We start from the raw sequence: 21,480 nt of genomic DNA, 5'->3' as shown, positions 1-21,480 counted from the left end.
CTCACAGAAGTACTTCAAAGAGTGAAAGGAAAGTTTCATTATGACAGAGGAGACCTGCTCTGCAACACAGCACCCAGCTCTACAAAAAGTGTGGAGAAGGGTTAATGAGACAATGAGAGGAGTGAGGAGCTGATCTTACAAAGAAGATGCAGTGGTTCCTGGAACAAGCCTGAACAGTTGTGACCACCCTCCAAACTGATCAAGCTCCTCAAACCAGCAGAAAACCCTTTATATTTTCTTCTGGGTTATTTTTCTGTTGATTTAATCAGCTTAATTGAAAGGTCAGACAAGATCCAGAACCAGCTGCACAGGTAATATACACATGGACAAGAGAGGGGGGAGGAGGAGAAGAAAATTAAGAATCATCCCTTTAAATGTCAAGAGGTTGACAGGTTGACTCAGCCTGTTTCTGGCAACCTTACCTAACTCAGCAGAGCAAGGCTTGCTCAGCCTAGCAAAACTCGATGGGGCAGAAAAAAGATTGTGTCTATCAACACTCAAACCAGATAAGACAGACACCAATGCTGTTGCAAGAATAAATGGATATAAACTGGCCATGAACGGAGCTGGGCTGCAAATTAGAAATGGTTTTAGGCTCCATATCAGCCAGACTCTGCAACAGCTTCTAATGGGATTAGTGCAGAAAATGGCAAAGACCTAAACACTGAGGGACACCTAATAAACACTCAAATAAGAAATCTGGAACAGAAGGTGTTACATTTTCACCCACAGAGCATTTATAGGTATGCAGCAACAGGATTCTGCTGCTGGAGGATGTTACAGAGGCCACAAGGATAAATGGACTCAAACAGGGATTGACCAAACTCCTGAAGGGGAAATCAATCAGTTCCTACTTCAAACAGCCAAAGTGCTCCTAGGATGGAGCTCCATAAATCTGTGCAAAGGATTATATGTATGGAGCCTGTGATAGCAGGGAACCAGAGTGCATAATGTATGATGCCTTTTCAAGTCCTAGATCCAAAGTGTTTGGATCACTGCAGAGGCAAATGGACCAAATTCCATGTCCTGTGTTCCACAAGAGACCAAACAAGCATTTTAATCTGGCCAAAATATTTATTTGCTTAAGACTAGGGTACTAGATAGTGCAAAGCAAGCACAGCTTGTAGGCAAGATTCCATTTCTCAGTTAAAAGTATTTTGTTTTTATTCTCCACCATCCATTACTGTTATTGATTCCAGTTGCTGTAGGGACTAATTGGTAAGCATAGAACTGATAAAATTGAGTATACAATTAATACAAACCATGGTTTTGTAGATGTTATATCCATTATTCAATTTACCTATTTTAGGTTTTGTATTACGGGTTTGTGTTCTGGAGATGCATCATATACAAAATTTAGCAAGTGGTCATACCTGTGTTACAGAATTCTGTAAGAATATTCATAAATTATGAATTAGACCCCAATAATCACGATATATCCTAAAAATATTTTTTTAAGAAATCAAGAAAATTATGACTTCAATAAAGTCAATGACAAACCTTTTGTAAAGTCAATGACAAAATCCAAATGGGATGAATTTTAATTGCCTCTTGTTTTTTATGAGCCTTCAGGACTCACTTACCTGCCATTTCCAGTGTCTGTAATCAGAAAATTAATTTTCCTCTTTAACTGACTGCTGGAGTCTTCCTACAGTCCGATAAGTCCAGAAGTTGAGGCAATAAGAGAAGGACAAATTATCATAAGGTTTGTGCTGTAATTGTCTCCAGTCAACTGGAGAGCAAGTAGTTTTTTTAAACTCATCCTGCAGGGAAAGGGTCTCACAGTGAGATTTGGTGAATTGGACAGGAATGCCCCAGGAATGAAGGGCTGGGAATGTGGTCCAGGCAACTCTGAGAAGGTGGAAGTACCAAGTGGGGAAGAAGACTGGGATGCAGATCTTGGCTTTGCTCCTGAGGGGAGAGATGGGTTGAAGCAATGACATCTACTTTTGGGACTGTCTACCTCCTTCCTTGTTGCTGCCACTTTTTATGCCCTGTGTGCTCCTGCAGAGGCAGGAGGTGCTGGTCTTGTTCTCCAAGCAACAGCAGAGCTGCTTTCCTGCCGTGGGCAGCTGTTGACTTCATCTGTGCCTGGTGTCACCCCTGCGTGCTGGGCTGCATGTGGGATGGAGGGAAGCAGAAGACTACCCCCCGGAAAATATTTAATTATCAGGCCAGTTTTATTCAGTTCAAGCTTGGCACCTCAAACAATAGCAGTGGACTTGAGGTCATTTTACAGAAGGTGGAGTCATCTTCTACCCGTGTGAGCTGACTTTATCTTTTAGACTTGACTAACTGCTCATTGCTGGTTGAAACTCCTGGGTGCTGCTTCATAGAGGAATAGTGACAGCGGAGCAGTGAAGACCTCTCTTGAGCCTGGAAAAAAAGCATGGAAAATAGCTGGAAATATCTGTTCAGAAGATAAGAGCTCAGCCTAAGACAGGAAAAAAAGAGAAATCTGCAAGAAATAGGAATGGCAGGAGGGGGGCCAAGAGGTACAGAAATGTTTTAAACTAAAAATAAGTCTCAATTCTGAAACTTAAATATATAAAGCTGTCTACTAAAAAATAGTACTAGATTACACCTCTACAGTGCCAAATAATTAATAACTTTTAGTAACCCTAATAAATTTGGATTTCATCAAAACCTTGTTGCGTATCATTGGCTATTTCAAGCAAGGACTGTGAGTTCTTAAGGGAGACAAGCACCTGTGTTAAAATGCACACTGCTGACATCTTTCCCAGGTACATCAATTATAATTAAAGAGTAATAAGAATGCCAGGATGGACTTATCAGGCACTTTCATGCAGGAGCCCTAGCATTTAAAATTAAATCCATTAATTGTAACTACTGTACATTTGTGATCCCTCAGATAGCGTACAAACTAATTCATTGCTTTTGCAGCCATGCCAGTTTTTGTTAATTACGGTTTGTGATTTATTTAATTTGAGCAGGGATGTATCAGAGTGCCCCAAACTGGACTGATAAAAGGTCATTAGTTCGCAGTGTTCAAGACAATTAGGAATCTGATAATGAAAAATGTTTCTAGGCGCCTGGCAAAAATTGATTAGCAAAATGGTCTCTAATTGTTTAAAGGAAAGCTCCATATTTTCTTCAACCCAGCCATCTGAAAGTTCATATGTTAAGAAGCTCTCACTCTGAAGTGGCGCTGAAACACATTTGAAGATAAAAGGCTGATTTAAAATTATTGTTGGCATTGCTTAGGGGAGGAGGGAGCCACGGTGCTGGAAGGCTTTATTTCTTTTTCCTCTTTCCATACAGAGCAGCCAACATCACAGTCTCCAAGTGAGACTCAAACATTAACAAAAGTGTTCCTCAAAAAAATATTTAGCTAGGACTATCTTTTCTTTACAAATGTCAAAGAGAGCTAAGGAGTGTGTGACTGATGTGACTAAGTCATTGTGGCTTAGAGGAGACTCCCCTTTGTCATCAGAAAGATCTCAGCAATTGAGCAATAGCGCTGACTGTGGCCTGGTGCATCTTCTTGTGAAGTCAGCATTGGATGAGTCACAGCAGTGATGTCAAAGGGAACCCAGAGCAACCAGATCAGATGTAAACAACCACACTGTAACTGTTAGTTAGCTAAACTGAATCATAGAATCAGAGAAGAGTTGAGGTTGGAAGGAACCTGTGGACTTAGTTCAAACCCTCTGCACAAGGCAGGGCAACAGATTGTTCAGCACATTGTACAGTGCAGGTTTGTATGTTCCCCAGGATGGAGGTTTCACAAGGTGTCTATCTGAGTCCCATTCCAGTCCTTGGCCACTATCAGCACGAAAAGTTTCTTCGTAATATCTACTTGAAAATAATCTCATTTCCCTCTTGGCAACCTGTGTCCATTCCCTCAAGAGAAATCTGGTTCCACCTTCTTTACACGCCCCTTAGATGCCCTAAGGTCTTTCCTTCAGCTTCTGATCTCAAGCCTAAACAAAACCAATTCTTTCAGCCTCTCTTTGTATCCTACACTCCAGCCTGTCATCACCTTGTTGGTCCTCTGATGTGTTTGCTCCAGTATTTCAAAGTCTTTCTTGTCCTGAGGAGCCCAAAATTGTATGGAGCTCTCCAGATGCTGTCCCGTAAATGCCAAAGGCAAGAGTCACTTCCATCAAGCTGCTGGCCACACTCTAGTTAACACAAGCTGATACACAGTTGGTTTTCTTTGCTGCAAGGGTGCACTGGCAACCCATGTTCAGCTTCTTGCCTAGGTGGACCCCAGGTCCTTCTGTGCACAGCAGTTTTCCAGCCACCCTTCTACATCATGACTATACAGAAGGTTAGTGAAAGTGTTGGGCATGTAAACCACATCTCCTGAATCCTGGCTGTGGCACCTTCATCTCTTTCTAATGGTATTCTGAAAATCCAAATTTACTGGCAGAGATCAAAAGACAAATGTAATTTCTGTGTCTTTTTTTTTTTTTTACAGTAGATGTTAACTGCAGTCTTTAGAATCAGTAAAATAGGAATTATTCAGCAGTCTCTGGCACTTTTCTCAACATCCTTCTGTGGCACTAATAGTAATCTTGAATAATTTTATTGCTCATCTGTCATCTACGTGCTAAAGTCTGTTTAGAAGTGTCTAGGCAACATTGCTCCTTCTTTAAGGAGGAAGGATAAATTTCTTCTTTTCTGTGTGGTTTGTCCTGAGTCACATGGAGGGTAAACTCACCCAGGCTCACTTCAGCCTCACATTTGGCAAGTGCCTACTCTCATCATGAACTTTCAGTCAAACAACACATCCAGTGACCTGAACTTGTTATAAGAGAGGAGTTCAGAGGAGGAAGGAAGTGACTCTCTGTTGAAATGTGTCTAGATGAAGAGGTTAGACCAGATGCCTAATATTTGGACAGCTAAAATTAGGTTACACTGATTTCAGTCATAAAAGAAGTATATGAGCAGGTAGGAGTAAAATTCAGGAACTTTATTCTAAGGCAGCATAAACTGTCTGTACTCCTACTGGATTCAGTGTAACCATGTTCATTTTTATCAATGACAAAGCCAAATGAATGGATCTGAGCCAAGCAAAACCTAAGATTAGAGAAGAACCTATACAGCTCATATAGGACTAAGCTAAAACACCCATGCAGAAGATTAATTTGAATAACTTTAATGATGCACAGACATAAATCAGAACAGTTTTCTAAGATCCCATGGCTGTAGTAAATTCTCCAGGATAATTTAAACTATCAGAATAGTGTTGTTTCCTCTTAGATATCTAAACTGATTTCTGTGGGATTTTTTCCTTGCTTTCTCTAATTATTTTCCACAAGATCATAATTTGTGCCCCTTAAATACATTTTGAATGAGTCTTCACAATATGAGCTTACTAGCTGCCTTTAATTTCCGTCTGTTTCCAGATGAAGGCCACCCCCATCTCAAAAGAACTGGTCATTGCAAACTTATCTTCCAAATGGGCGTGGTATTGGCAGATACTGGCAAGTGTTTTCATTCATTTCACTGTTACAAGAACCAAGGCCTTTTACAACAAACAACCCATCTGAGTGTTCATACTTAACAAACAAAGGTTGGGGTGTACTGGCATCTTCTTCAGCCATTCAAGACTGCTTGCACTTGTAATTATGAGTAGTGTGTCATGAAGGACATCTTTAAATTCTTTTGAGAATCCTTGCATGAAAACACTTCCATATATCCTTGTATCCATACATACACATGTAAGTGTGTGTGTGTATGTGTTTTTCTGGATCACAAGGCAGTTCAGGTGACCTAATTCACAGAAATAATCTGGTCTGGATTTCCTGAATCCACATGAAAGATTTGACTTTGATAAGGTTCTTGTTTACATGGGCACCAAGGGAGGGTGAAAATACTCCAACCAATTTAAATAGGAAATGAAATGGAACATGTTTTAACAACAGCTGGATGTGTACTGGCCCATAGCACATAAGTTTCTGTCTGGATAAAATAAACGTGTTGGAATTTGCTTGGAATAGCAATTTTTATAATGCTTATGTATAGGGAAATCTTCCAGGTGTATTAAAGGTGAACCAAAGATAACAAGGTAAATATGAAGTATATTTGTGCTCACTTGAGGGCATTCGTTACAACTAGGCTTTCAAAGACATCTGAGGATCCTGAATGTTCCATTCCTATTAAAATAAATAGACACTTCAGGCTTTTTTAGGAAAACTTGAAAAAGAGTATCCTAATCTTTTCTTTGCTACTTAGCTGAACATCTTTGCAGTGGTAGTATTGGAATTAAATATGTTTGTATTTTTAAACCCCAGAAAACAAAATAGGATTTATGGTTAACTAACACTTGCCAAATAACATAATAATGTCTTGCTATAAAACTGTAATTAGACCTTAGCCCCAATGCTCCTCAGAAGACTGGATGCTGAAAATAAATATCTTGCTCAATGAGAACATGTGAATGAAATATAGGCATCTCAGGGGGAAATTTTGCTATGTAGATACTATAGAGAATGTGACATCATAGGGCAGTAACTTTCTCATCCTAGAAACTATGCGTATAAGGTTCCTTACTCTCTTCAGCTCAACATTCCTTTAGAGGAACACGGTGTCGATATTGAGAAAGGTACCACTTGTTTGACTGTTTTACAGCCTTAAGAACATGGATGGCATGCAACCACTAGATATTAGAAGATTCCCAATGAAACTCCCCAAAGTGTCATTGAACCAAGCCAACAAAACACAGAATGATGGCCCCAACCTGGAATCCAAACATATTACTGCAGTTTGCTGATGTGACTGGCTCTGTAGTACAGGATGGAACCTGTCCATTTTTCAAAACTGGGCTAAAGCCTTGAACAGTTGTTTTGGTAATGTAGATGAGGCTTTAGGTCCTAATAGTTCCTACAATTACTGCTGAATCTGGCCTTGGCTCAGGAATAAACTCCTTGTATTGAAAAGATTTACTACCCTAACTATATCTGTATCTCAATTTAATGAAAATGTTAAGGATAATTTGATGGTCTCTTGCCAGTGTAATTTTAAATAAAATGTCTTCATTCCTTGGCAGTGTCTGTTGGCACTCAGATTTAACTAAAGGAAGTGCTTAAGTGAAGTGCTTTTTAGATCAAAGTCTTGCCAGTATCTTTTCTGATAGAATAGATTTAATTTTCAGTGTTTTACCCAGAGTAAATAAATTAAAAAAAAAAAAAAAAACCAACAACCTCCCACCGTCAGTCCATATGATAGCAAACCTTAGTAAAAGCATTACTAGAAATCAGATATTGGCCTATTACAGCATTTGGACTAATCTCAAACCTCATCTCCTGTAAATTAAAGTATTTCTAACTTATTTACTGTTCATTTATTATGCACTCCTGTAAAAAATCTTTCTGTATCTTGGGAAATAATGTAGCACATAATGAAGTGCTGTCAATGCATCTTAGATTTTCATCTGAGTTCAGCAAGTCAGCAAAAAAAGTTTAGGACATTTTATTATAATTGCATAGGGAATGGAAAGTAATGGTAAGGTGGTGACAATCTGGCCATCATACCCTACAGAACTGAGCAATTGCCAAATACAGTCTTGATTGCTTACCCTGCCTAAATCAGGACTGTGTGTACAGAATGAGGCCAGAAGGACAATGCATCAGAAGTTAAATTGTTTGGGGATTAGTTTGAGAATAAAAAAAGATTGTCGATACAAAATAGTGCCCGTTCAAAGGGGATGTGTAATAGTCTGAGTAATACTTTTTTTCTTTTTAAATAGTGTTTTCTTTTTAAAATGTAAGTGTGATCGATTTGTTTTAATACGTAGAAGGTATATTTACAAAAACTATAAAATCTCCCTGACAGAGGCAGAGTGTGCTACTACTTACATTAAGCTACCAGGAGCTCCATAATTTTAAAACTTCATAAGTCATCTCAGTTATTTTATCCTTAGCACCCAGCACAACTCAAGACCTTCATCACTGTTGAGAAGGAATTATTTTTTCTTGTTATTATTGCTACCCACCAAATCTTCATTCCTTTTCCTTCTGCTTAACAAGAGCCATTTAGAAGTGTCAACAAGTGACTTTCAGAAGATAGCTTTGCTCCCAGACACTCAAAGTGAAAAAGGAAGAAGATCTTACAACAGCCATATAGGCATCACAAATATTTCCTGTCTTTTGGTACCTAAATGCAGGTCCTAGGGAGACTCTACAGATAAGTTTCTTTGTAATGTAGATTGAATGACACCATACTTTGGACTACTACCCATATTTTGGACAACTGTGACTATCTTTTGTGTTGGTGTTTTAATTTCTGTGGCATGTGCATTTACAAGGAAAAGATGGTATTTGCACACACTTGAAAAACCTAATGTCAGGCAGTGAAGAAAACGTTGAGTAATGACATCTTTTTAAGAGATTGCATCTGATAATTGATGGGACTTCTGCAGACCATCTGTACCTGGGAGCAGTGTGTACATATGCCTGCAGAGGCAAAAAAAGGTACAATCATAGGCCAGAGAACCATGACTAGGAGAACACAAAAATCTGGTGGAATGTGCAATAAGAAGATAAGGAAGATGGGAAGCTGCAAATGGAGCTAACTTCATTGCAGCAGGTGAGGCAGGTGGTTGGTAACATAGCATTCATACAAGAGCAGTATTCCTAGACCCTGTTCTTGCTGTTCCCTGAGGATATCATTCTCCACTCTGACTTTTTGACTAAGTGACACAGAGTTTTCTGACTTTTGTCCTAAAAATATATATATGTAAAATAAAACACCTTTACAATGTCTTTTATGTTTCCATAAATTCACTGAGGAGGGACTGCATCCCTAAGCTGGCTTTGCTACTGACAAAAACTATCCAACTCATGACCTCATAGATTGCTTCTGTGCTAATGAAAATGACCGAGTTAACTACCTACTAGGGACACCTACACTAGTCCTTTTCTGTATGAGACTTACAAAGTTTATCAAGGCTTAAGTCCAATCAAAAAGAATTCTGTCATGTTTGGAATAAAGCTTGCTACTCACTGTCACATAGAGCGGTGGGATGTTTCATCAGCAATGCAATGTGTTGAAACTATGAACAAACATTTGACGTTGTATTTCACAATATCCTGCACCCCATCTGCATTCGTAAACAGTATTTAAGGAGGCCTGGCTTGCTTATACTGAGACTATGTTATCTGGGCAAACGCTGGGCTAGTGTTTACTCTTGCTAAGCACTTGTTCCCTTATGAAAAGTCTGAAATTTTAAAACTTAAACTCTTCTGAATCATCCAAATCCAAAGAAATCTCAAGAAATATTTTATTTGTCAGTCATCTTGGCAGTAGTTAAACAGCACTGAGCTCTTGGTATGAACAGCTGCAAAGCACAGACATCCTCTCCTAAACATGGATCCTGGCCATTTGTTTGTTGTGATACGCCAATGTGAGAATTCACGAGTTAGGTCTCAATCGAATTTCCACTGACGGAAATGAAAGCTGGATTTGGCAGACAGAATAACTACTTTTTGTTATTGCTGTTGTCTGTATCACCTCTGGATTTGGAAGGATGTAGCCACTGCACTGAAAAATGGAGAACAGGCCAAGAAATGTAAAGGAGCCTCAGGTGTGGTTTCACTATTCAGGTCCACTCCTTTTACTTTACAGCCTTTCTCACTTCCCACTCTTCATCATCTGTTGAGGTCCCAATCCTGTGGGCAGCCCACTTGCACTTTTTTGAGCGTATTTTTCACATCTGTGTAAACATGAAAGCCTGTACTGGTGTGTTCAAGTGTTCAGTCTTCACACTGGTCATGAAGTTTTTGCAGTGGGGCAATGTCCATCATATGCCCATCTCTTCCTGGAGAAGAGAAGGCTCAGGGCTGAGCTGTATCGCTCTGCACAACTACCTGGAAGGAGGTTGTAGCCGGGTGGGGGTCAGTCCCTTCTCTCAGGCAACCAGCGACAGGATGAGAGAGGACATACTCTCAAGCTGTGCCAGGGGATGTTCAGGTCGCAAGTTAGGAGGAATTTCTTCACAGAAGGGGTGATTAGACATTGGAATGGGCTGCCCAGGGAGATGGTGGAGTCACTGTCCTTGGAGGTGTTTAAGGAAAGACTGGATGTGGTACTCAGTGCCATGGTCTAGTTCATGAGATGTTCAGTCATAGGTTGGACTCGATGGTCTCAGGGGTCTTTTCCAAGCTAATTCTGTGATTCTGTGATATGCTTACCCTACCACATGTATCAATTATAAAACTATATCTATATACATAGATATAGTGTGTGTGTGTAGTAAGCACATTATCACAGCACACTGACACCGAGGAAGGCAGTCCTGGCCAAAGCTGGGCTGGACTCTCAGCTCCGTTCTCGCCGGGCAGGATGCGGCACAGCAGCCCAGCCCGGCTCCAACCGCCCCTGCACGTCCCCACAAAGCTCCCGAGGACAGCGGGAAGGGGGAAGACCGTGTGGGGCTCCCGCAGCCGGGACACCCCGGCCGCGCCGAGGGCCGAGCGGGCCGGGGGCGGGGCGGCGGGCGCGGCCGTGTGTCGGGAGCGCGCCCGGCGGGCGGCGGGCGGCCGCCATCTTCTCTGCACGGCCGGCGGGAGCGCTCCCTCTGCCCCCTCCTCCGCTCCCTCCTCCTCCTGCTCCCTCCTCCCACTACGCTCAGCCGCCTCCGCCGGTCAGGAAGGGGGCGACCGGGATAACGAAGGCCGCGGGGAAGGGGGGAAGGCGGGGGACGGGGGAGCAGCCCCGCGGGGGCGGGCGGGCCGCGGGGCGCCAGCCCGGGGGGTTCGTGCGGCCCCTCCGCTCGGCCCTGCCGGCCGGCCGGGCCCCGCTCCCCATGGGATAAGCTGTAAACATGTTCAGCTTTGAAGGGGATTTCAAAACAAGGCCCAAGGTGTCCCTCGGAGGAGCGAGTAGGAAGGTAAGGAGCGGCGCCCGCCCGTCTCTGTGTCTGTGTCGGTTCCCTCGCCCCCCCGCCCTGTGCTGTCGGTGTTTTTGCCGTCGGGCCTTCAGCAGCGGCAGCGGCGATGACTAAGGTTTAATAGAGGGGGGAAAAAACCCTCCCCTCCCGATGATGTGTTTATCTCCGATCTCCCCGGCTCTGTGTTACAATTTTATTTTTTTTTTTTTTGTATAATCAGGCCACACGCACGCACGCACACACACAAACCATCGCAGGCTCGTAGTGTGGTGAGAATTGTGGGAAGCGAGGAAATGTCTCCTTGGCTCGTCCCCCCACCCGCGGGGCGATCGATCCGGGGTGTCGTGGCCGGTGGCACCTCCCGAGCAGCCGGTCTCCAGGTCTTCCAGGGGGGCAAGGACTCCTGTCATTTCCCTCCGGAGAGAATGTCTGGCGCTGAGCCGCCGGGCTGGAGGGATGTGGGACACACACACACAGCCTCACATAACCCGAGATCCGCTGGAATTGCTGGGGGAGGTTCATCCACGTGAGCCGGGGCTGCCGGGTTGGTCTCCGTCAAGTTTACGTTCAGTCAGTTCTGTCGTGTGCAGGGTGAGCAGCAGTTAATTGTCAGCTGTACCAGACTATTGGATCTCCTGGTATTTATTGATGGAAAAGGAGCGGGATGGTTTATTTGGACCTTGCTGATTGGACAGGGTAGTCATATGTTTAGTCAAGCACTGAAGGGCACAGGACCGAGGAAGGACCAAGTGTTTTTAGAAGTTGCCTGATCTGTAGGGGTCACTTCAATTCAGTGTGAAAATAAAGATCCCCATGTTGTCTTTGGAGATGACTGCGCGGGACGGTAATGAGTGTTTTCGTTAGTAATTTTGAATTTTAATGGAGTGAAAACAAGTCTTAAATTTTTGTTATTGTGCCCTATAAGTGAGTTTGGTTCTTGGAAACTTTTGACGTTTGGCAGTACAGTGAGGAAGCGGGCTAAAATCCTGCATTATGTGATATGAAAATCACAGTGAAGTTTGCATTTTGGTATATTGTCTTAACACAAAGAGAATGTGTAACAAAATTGTATTTCAATTGTGTAGCTTTTCCTCTGATTCATCTTCTGTTTATCTTATGACATTTCTGTTCATTAGGCTCCATACGGTGGCACTATATGAGTCAAAATGCCATAAATATTCCCCAACTGAAGTAGGAATTGGCAGAACACACCCTGGTCCTCAGCTGTACGCTTTAGGTACTTTGCAACCTTTGACACCAACTTGCTCATAGTGTTTCTTCCTGAAAACGTTGCTTTCTACGGAAGTAAACAACTGTCATAAGGTCATCTTTTACATTTATTGATTATGAAAATTCATCAGAATTAAGCCTATTGTAATTGTATGGGACAAATGGATTAATGTTATAGAGGTATAAATTTCCAAGGGCATATATTAAAAGGTAAAGGATTGGAAACTGAAATTGGTGCATAACCTTTAATCTGCAATACAGAGGTTGTATTCCATGATCAGATTGATACTGACTGGTCCACAGATTTCATGATTTTACATTGGTTCGCTGAAGTGCTTGTGCTGCATCAATGCAAATCAGTCACATGCAGCTCTGGGCATCACGGTTGTAAGGACATCGTGCCCTTGAAATAGCTGCTTTTTTTCAGAAACTATGTACAGTACTAGTGAAATAATTTACTTAAACTGTACTAAAAATTACTTCTAAAGTGCAGGTTACCTGAGCTTTTATTAAAACATCCTGCAGCAGAGATTGGCTCCCTGTGATCATGTTTCTCTTACTACAGGCTTCATTTTCACAGAAGGCCGAATTGTAAAATGTTTCCCTTCAGCTTTTTGTCCACATGCTAAAACCCCCCAGATCTTTGACAAACTCACTTGCCCCCTTCCAAATGTGGTATAATTTTGGAAAGATCCAGTTAATAGTTCCAACCCTGCAGCTCTGCCAGGCTTTTGGTGGTTGGCTGGATACTTAGTGCTGCCTGCTGTGATTCCTTTGCTGGAATAAAGCACAACTCGGAAATAATGGTGGCATCTGTATGCAGGCTGCTTAAAACTGAGGAAAACTCTCTGCCCAATTTGGGGAAGTTTCCCAAATTGGTTTTGCAGTGGTACACCTGCATTAGCAAACCCCTCCCAGCACGAAGCAGTGCCACCCCTTTGAGGAGCCAGTCAGTGCTAAAGGTGCCAGTGGGGTGTGATTTGAATACAACTACACCAGAACAGTGATCAGCAAAACTGAGCATTGGAAGTGTGGCTTTGCTGGTGTGACTTCAGCTGCAAACAGTAACTCTGTTGGTCATGGCTCACACCTGTTGACACCCAGCTGACACCCCCACGTGTGTTCGTGGTGTTTCCTTAGGCCTCAGAAGGGACTGATGTCAGTAAATTCTGTCAGTATAGGCACAAGGATTAAAAATATAACTGAGGGCCTGTGGCACTGTGGCAGTTAGAGAGGTACTGAATCTAGTGTGGCTTCTCATCACTAACTTTTATGGCATTTTTGAATTACAGATCCAGAGCTTCAGATCTGTTTTCCACTGTTTACATCCTGTGTTCATGTGTGTTGTGATGGTCCGTCCAAATGTTTTGCCAAGAAAAGTAGTTTTTAAGTATCACTTGTTTTTGTTTTAGTCCTGGGTTGAAAATTAATATTCTCAAAATGACTATCCTTGTGCATGATTCTTTAAGAATATTATTGTAGCATTATATTGCATGGTGCATAAATGTGAAAATACAGGTGCTATTGCCAGTGTTTGGACATTTCCCTCCATACTTATTTTCAAGAATCTGCTGATTCATTTGGACTGTTTGAACTGTTGTGTGTATATAAATATATATATTTGAGGGTGTAGATACTATGTTTTATTTACCATGTGATAAGTTAATTTTAGTTGTTCTTTTGTTATTAATTTACTTTCATTTTTAGGGTGGCTTATTGTCGTCATCAAAACACGGTTCTCTGCTTTATGAGGCTCTTCAAAAGATAATTTGAGATTGAGGTTCATTATAACTGGCAAAACATATTGTTTTACTTCTGAAGTCAAGTAGTTCCCAAAAGTGAATACTATTATTGGAGTTCAATACAGGAATGTCTTGAATTACTAATGGACCTTTTGTCCAGGACAGTAATTGGTGCCTAAGAGGCTGTGGCTGCTGAGTGTCTGTGGTGTGTTAGGCACACAGGGAGCTGTGCCTGAGGAGTTGGCTTGGGGTGCAGTTCAGGTTGGACAAACCCAACCCAACCCAACTGTGCAGGGCACTGGAACAGATGATCCTTCACCTGGGTGGTTCCCAGCCCATCCTTTGTGTCCCGTGTAGTAAACATATTTCTGCAGGGGGAGTGTCACTGTGCCTTCTGGTGGCAGCTGGCAGGTTTCACTGGTTTTACCATGAACTTGGACTTTTGGTGCCATAGAGCAAAATTGGTTTAACCAATTGATTTGGTACAGTCAAACTTATTGTTCCTTTATTAATTTTATCAGCGTTGAGGCAGCAGTCCTTTAGTGCATCCATGCAGGGGATCCCCAAGGGATATTCAAGAGGCTCTGTAGTTCCACATCATTTGGGTACGTTGTGAAATGTATTTAATGACATCTTGTAGGTCTGTAACAGAAAAAAGGGTTAAAAGAATATTAATAAGACAAATTTATGGTATCACTTGAGATATCTAAACCATGCTTTTATAAATTCCAAGACTGTTTAAAATAGAGGATTTTTAAATTATAATACATTATGGGATGATTTTGAAAAAACCTCCTTTTTCAGAATTTGTAATAGAGATGAGTTAGCACTGTCTTGAAAGTGAAACCAACTTCATTGAGTTTGGTTTTTTTTATTTTTGGGGTTTTTTTTGGTGAAACACATGGAAGCTTACTAATGAGCAAATAGTGATGACTCCATCTGTATTTTAAAATATGAACATTTTTAATAATCAAACCTCTTCAATTTACGAAGTTTGTTTATATTTTATTCTAGTAGCTACTGACGCACTTTCTTAAACTAGTGGCGTAACACTAAGCATTAGATTCCTGTGTATTTTCCCCCACTCTCAGCTGAAGTGCAGAGGTACATCTCCAGAAGTACCTTGTTTGCTCTTTCTTGTCTATATTCTACACATGAAGTAGCTTCTCATGGAATAAAAATGTTTTAAAACCAGTAGGCTGTAAGATTGCCAGGGTATGGAGAGATCTGCCAAGGTTGGGATTGCTTATCATGGTAGATGTCTATAGGGTATAAACAATGGGGCGAAGTTAAAAACCAGTTTTGTTTCTCTCTTACTGACTGAGGAAAATTGTTAATAATTTCAGGAAGGAAGAATTAGTATTTTGTAATAACTTATTTGAACCTACGCCATGTCACAATGGAACTGAAATGATGCTAGTGATTTACAGTGCAGGAATTCTAGACTACAGTTACAAATTCACTGATTGATTTTTGAATGGTGGGAAAGAATTGCACTGCTTTGCTCCCTAAAAACCTTTGTCCCTCAAAGCACATGGTGTAGATCCTTATGCAGGTATTGACCTCGTTCTGAGTCAGAACATGTCAAGAACATGGAATTGTCAAAGCCTAAGTCTTGAAACGCTCTTTGAATCTCATATCTGTGCTGTGGTAGTATGAGGAGATGATCATGTTATAAAACAATGACTGTGACAGTAGGAAACTATATAGTTAATGCATATTAGATTCTTGGGGATTTTTTTCCTCTCATTTTAAATTCTTCTCATTTGAAAGGAAGCTACCAAAGATGCAGTTGTAGTTAGCTGACAGCAGTGATTGTACTGCTATTTTCAGTTATGTGTTATTTTTTCATATCCAAAACTAAAATTTCTGGTTTTATAAATACAATTTTTCTCTGCTCTTTGCTGAGAAGATGAAAAGTCATAGAATGGTTTGGGTTGGAAGGGACCTTAAAGATCACCGAGTTCCAACCCCCTTGTCATGGGCAGGGGCACTTCCCAATAGAAGTCACTCAACTACAACTACATGTCCAATGTACACCTTGAAAACCCTAAGAGAGATGAACTGAGTATAAATGTAAAAACAACTTGTTTGCATTTCAGTTGGCCTCTGGAGCCTCCAGTCAAATCCTGGTTCCACTGTGTGTGGTTTTTTAGGTACCACGATAGAAGTGGTTCCAGATCCTCCCAACATCCTACAGTAAAATTTCAGCCAAGATGCTGAGATGTTTTCTAGCAAGCACTGTGCCAATTATTCTGGTGAGGCCAGGCTGTCCCTGGCCAAATGCCTCCTGCTGGGTGTAGTTCAAAACATCTTCTTCTGGAAGATGGTCCTCTCTACATATAAACTTATATCTGGTTAATTACCTCATGATTAGGGAGAGTCACAAACTGTTTCAAAGCAGAATGCTTCAAGCTGCTGAGCATCTTTTACTCAGGCATGTTTGATGGAATTTAAATTGTTGAGGTCCAGTTGAAGACATTTTAAGTCTCCTAAAGTGCAAATTTCTTTTACTATTCAGAAAAAAACCAATTGGAGTTTATCTTGTCTAAAATAATTTTGGGAAATAGAAACATTGTTGAGAAGGTGGGGAGCATCTCCCGGTGTCTAGATTTGTTCTCTAAAAATTTGTTTGACATATTAAATACTTGTGTTGAAAGGAATTTTATTTCATAAATTGCTCAGGTCACTTCATTTACTTTGGGAGTTGTTACTTTTTGTTATGTGGTTCAAAATAAATTCATGTTCCTCATTTTGTAGATAAAAACCATAAAAGTTTTTATAATTGTCCCCAAAAATTAAAAGATCAAGTGCTTATTTGTTTTTCCAAGTAAATTTCGTAAAAAGTCATGCCTTGTACTTTGCATGATCTATCGTAATGGTAAATAGAAAGCATTCTCAACTAATTAACTAAAATAAATTCTGGTTGTTACAAATAAATATCAACTGCTTATTAATATTTTTTGCTTCAATGTGTTATTAATTTTTTTTTAAAATATGCTCAGTGCATAGCCAATACCTGAAAATAATTACTCAGTTTCATCTTTGTATTTGGCATATTTAGGTTTTAAATTTATTTCCTTGGAGCTGTTTATTTGCTTGATTAACATGGCTGTCCAGAATTGTTCAATTTCAGATTTTAAAAGTCAACGAATGCCAGAACTGTTTGAAAAGATTTAATTATGTATACATTTTGTTTTTCTGAACCTGTACTTTAAGCCAAGAGGGTTGAAAGTTTATCCCTCTCAAGGCAAAGTGCTAAAATGCAGGACAAAAAGAATAACTGGTATATTTGTGCACCTTACTCAGTCTTTGTCTAGGATATGTAAAAACAAAGAGTTCTGTAAATGTGTTTTTGCAAACAAAGAGTGTGTTTCAGCAAAACAAGGAAAACAGTTTTAGTTCAACTTTTTTTCATTATGAATTGAATTGGTGTGTTTGTAGCACTGACATTGACATTGTTACATATGTGATTGTTCTCATCAGCTGCTGTTACAGCAGTGGTGCCACTCTGAACTTTGTGGTGATGAATAGTAGGGTAGGTAGCAGTTCTGTCCTGATGTGCAAAGTAACATTTCAAATGTTACTTAACATTTCTTTTGTGGCAGTCACAAGTTTTCCTTTTCTGTATACTATCTTCCATCTGCTTCCTTGTTTTCACTTCTTTTCCCCTTCTGTCTTAACCTTTGAGTCAGCATCTGTAATCCCACATTGTGTTTTGCTGTCACATACTGTTTCTCTAGTTTCTTGTTTCTTTGTGTGACGCCTCACATATTTGGTATAGAAAATTTCTCAAATTGGGCTTTTCATGGTCCTGAACCTTGTGTGGGAGTACCTGAGGTTGGTTGTCTTTACCAGTACCTTCTGTTGGACAAAGCAGCAGGTGGGAAAGGGACAGCTAGAAATGCACTAAACGTTGCCTGAAAGTCACCAACAGTGTATTCCCTGCTCTGCACTGGGGAGGACAAGCTCCTGAATGAAGAAGACATCATAAAAAGTGTCAGGACTGTGATTTATTAAGTGGCTTTTCACTCCTTTTGAATTAAGGTTGAAGGAGTCAAGGCAAGCTCACGCTTCGTTTACACTAAATTGTCTGCATGCCTGCCTTGATAGGTAGGTACCTGATGTAGACTCCAAACCTGATGTAGACTCCGTACCTGTCATCTGCCGGTCTGGCAGGTGAAGAAGGAAGATGGCGTGACCATCACAGGAGCGAGGCAAGGCTGATGGGGAGTAGGAGTGAGCTGGGTGTGATCTTTGGGACTTGTGTCAGACCATTTTCTTCCACGAGGAGCTCTGGCTGTTGACAGCAGGAAGAGGTGCTGGAGCAGCGGCCGTAGCCGGCAGCAGTCAGTGACTGGTCGGATGGGAGTTGTCAAACGTGCCCCGCTCACCTCAACGCTGTTGTCATTCACAGCCAGTCACAGAGCAACAGCTACTGAGTTTGGCTCTTTTCCATTGTACTGGTTGTTAAGGGGGAATTGAGGGAAGATTTCAGAGCAGACTGTGCAGTTAGCTGTCAGAAGAAATAATTTTGTTAGAATGCCCCTTGTAGGTGAAGAAGATTGTTTCATAGTTCTTCTTATCTCTTTCCCACAACAGCTTTGTTTTCTGTTGCACATGTACTGTTACTTCTTAATTTCCAAGAGACACTGTATTCCAGTGTGGTTTAATAAACTCCAAAGGAGATATATTTCTCTTGGATTTAATTTAAATATAATCTTTATCTATAGTTGAGATATGTGTGTGTCTTGTGGACAAGAACAATGGTATTTGACCCATATATATTTGACCCATAATAGTTCTTTAAAGGTGGGATTTACTTACCTGAATATTTTATTGTCTTAGGACAGTTCCTTTATTGTATTTAATTTATACTTTAACAACTTGGTGTTCTTCCTTACAAGTGCTCAAAGCAAGTGTGTGACTGATGGAAAACTTGAACTTTTGTTGTTTTTAAGAGTGGGTTGTTTTAAAGAGTGCTTTCTTCAAAGAGCCCCAGTTCCTGATCAGTGCAAAGCTGGTGATGCACTCAGTGAGAATATCCTGCCCTGTTATATTTCCCTTGTTCTTCAAATGCTTTAAAACTATTTGTTTCTGATAAACCCTCTGGCCACTTATTTTCCTTTATCTACCAATCACCTGCATTTACTGGGTTTGTTTGGGGTGTTTTGTACCACTCTCTTCTCCACTTACTTGCCAGAATTTGTTTTCCTTTCTCTGTACCTTGTTCTGCTTTTTCTTTCAGTTCTCTCTTTACCTCGTGCTGCTGCAGAACGATCACTTCTAAATAGGGACATTTTACTAACAACTTTATTGCCTTGGGTATCAGCTGTTGAGAAAGTCCTGAAGCTATTTCTTAGTTTAGTAGGTTATTTTATCTTTTCTGTGTGTGTGTGAGGTCAGACACTCTTGCCTCATGTTGCCAAGCAGATCTGGTGCCTTTCCTGCTGCTTGAGTGGAGATACATCATCTCATGTATGGATTTTGTTATGATTTGTTTATGCTGGGTTTAACACATGGAAAAAACCCTGTCTTTAGAGTGCAATAGCTGCAGTTAGTGGTGTCTTTGGCCAGAAATACCATCTTTAGAGGAAAATATGGTTAACCTTCTTGTGGGATTTTTTCCTTAGGCTTGCTCCAGTAAATGGTCTGAGATACAAACCCGACTTCAAATTCCTTTTTTTAATCTGTGTTTTTCACTCTCTCAGTGGTCTGTGTTACGAGTATTTGCTATCCTGAAGAAACTAAGAGAATTGTGACTTTGCTTCCTCTGGATCAGCTAAAAAGAAACGCAGAAGACTTTTGCCCTCAGTTTCTGTAACTGCTGGTAGACATTGAAAGTGTTCCAGCACAGTTGTTTCGGATGTGGTTCAGTATTTTATAAACATTTGTTTGCCAACTTCAAATTGATTTTTATGTATTCAAATATAACACATTTTCAGCTTGAGTGTGTTTTAGTTCTCAACTTCTCTAGGCTAATAAGGGCATAGGGAGAAAAAGGAAGTCATTATATGTGTCGCACTGGCAAAAAAAGAAAATACTTTCCATAAATCTATTGTGTGTTTTAGTCTGGATTTGGGAAGGTGCCATGGTACTTTCAGCTCTTGTTTGCAGTGGGAGCTGAATGCTCTTCATCAAAATTGAATTATTTTTTATATTTTCTTGAAAATTACACAGAACCATCCAGTAAGAGATTCTTGCAGAGAAAGCTTTCTTGGTATGTTGTAATCTATGTGTACTGATTTAAGATTGTGGTTTAAAAGCTAATGCACGGGTTTTCTGTTGTAATAGTATTGTTCTTTGAGGCCTCATGAATACTTAAGTATTCTTTTCTTTTTCACTGTTGGAGAGGTCGCTGCCCTGAAAGTTTCAGTTTCTCTCTTTAATTTGGGTAAAGAGCTCACAATTTTAAAAGAAAAAAATCCTGCCATTTATGCTATGTGTCTCTCTTGACATCTTTCCTGGACAAGTTTCGAGGAAGAGGATAAGTAAATATAAAAGCTTCATGCTTTTGTGCAGGTTAGACAAAAGCATGGGGCCTTGGGACAGGATGGGACTGCTTTGAATGTGCACAACTTGCTGTGGGCACCTGGGCACGCTCCAGGCAAGGAAAACACGCAGACATTTGGTACTGTCTGGTGGGATTGGGACCTTACTTTGTCATCTCTAAGTAGGTGAGGTTTGCTGAGGTTCTTGGGATGCTGAGAACACAAACCTGGCTGGAGATCAGTGCAGTCTGCTGCTGTTTACCTGTCCCTTTTTGAAAGGGCAGAGCTTCCCTCCATCACTCTTCTTTTGAGAGGGCTGCATTTCATGTTTGTAGGCAAGGGAAATGATTAATACCTACTCTTCTCCATTGTTTTATGTATTGTGAACAATCGCTGAAGTGAAGTCTACATTAAATGGCATGAAGGCAGCTGAGTTGTGTTTGAATGAAAATGCAAAGGTGTCTGTGTTTGTGTCTTACAGGAAGAGAAGGCTTCTCTCCTGCATAGGACTCAGGAAGAAAGGAGAAAACGAGAGGTAAAGTAGCCTGTAAGCGTTTGCATGCCCATTGGATTTTAATTGGATGTAACATTTGCAGTGCAAAGTACTTCTGCTGCAGTTCATCCTTAGTTCAGGAATGTTTTGTTTCAGTTTGCAAGTTCTGTATAGTCTTCCAACATGCTCCAAGCGGCAAAACAGTTTGAGTGCTTGTAAGATATTTGGTAGGAGTGATTTTTGTCTCAAGAGAAGGCAGTTAAGCATGCACAGGGTGCAAAGGGAATTTCCCACTTTATTTTGGTGTTTATTTGATCCAGTGTTCCTTGAGAAAATACAGGTATTTGGCTAGTGAATTGCAGTTTTTACCTTGTCCATAATCTATTATGATGGATTGGTCTCAGCAAACTGTCTTCTACTCCTGGTTCTGCTGTGGTTTCTTGGATGACCTTCAGTAGTTCACTTCCCTAGTGTTTGCCTCAGTTCTGTGAAGGTAAAATCAGAGCAATGATTCCTGAATGCATCCTAAAGTGCTTTGAAATCACTTGATACTTACAGAGCAGTGAAAGCTGATGTGTGAACTTTTAGGCAACCTTAAAACTGGTTTCTGATGGAAGCTTACTGCTGTGGATTATTCAGTCTGAAATAATGCAGAGGAGGAATAGA

At 40.8% G+C, this 21,480-nt stretch overlaps 1 protein-coding gene across 1 annotated transcript in view; it reads left to right on the top strand.

The window, feature by feature from the left end:
- Positions 1-10,691: 10,691 nt before the first annotated feature.
- UBE3C (ubiquitin protein ligase E3C) overlaps positions 10,692-21,480 on the top strand; it is a 72,042-nt gene continuing 61,253 nt past the window's right edge. Inside the window, exons 1-2 of the mRNA XM_050322636.1 lie at positions 10,692-10,858; positions 20,803-20,856. Coding sequence (XP_050178593.1) covers positions 10,793-10,858; positions 20,803-20,856 — 120 coding nt within the window. The 5' untranslated portion in view covers positions 10,692-10,792. The remainder of the gene's footprint in view (positions 10,859-20,802; positions 20,857-21,480) is intronic.

The sequence above is a fragment of the Myiozetetes cayanensis genome, unplaced genomic scaffold (genome assembly GCF_022539395.1).
Source record: "Myiozetetes cayanensis isolate MyiCay16 unplaced genomic scaffold, myiCay2020 scf1, whole genome shotgun sequence".
Classification (NCBI taxonomy): Eukaryota; Metazoa; Chordata; class Aves; order Passeriformes; family Tyrannidae; genus Myiozetetes; species Myiozetetes cayanensis.
Note: the sequence above shows the minus strand (reverse complement) of the source record. Positions and strands in the feature narration are given on the sequence as shown.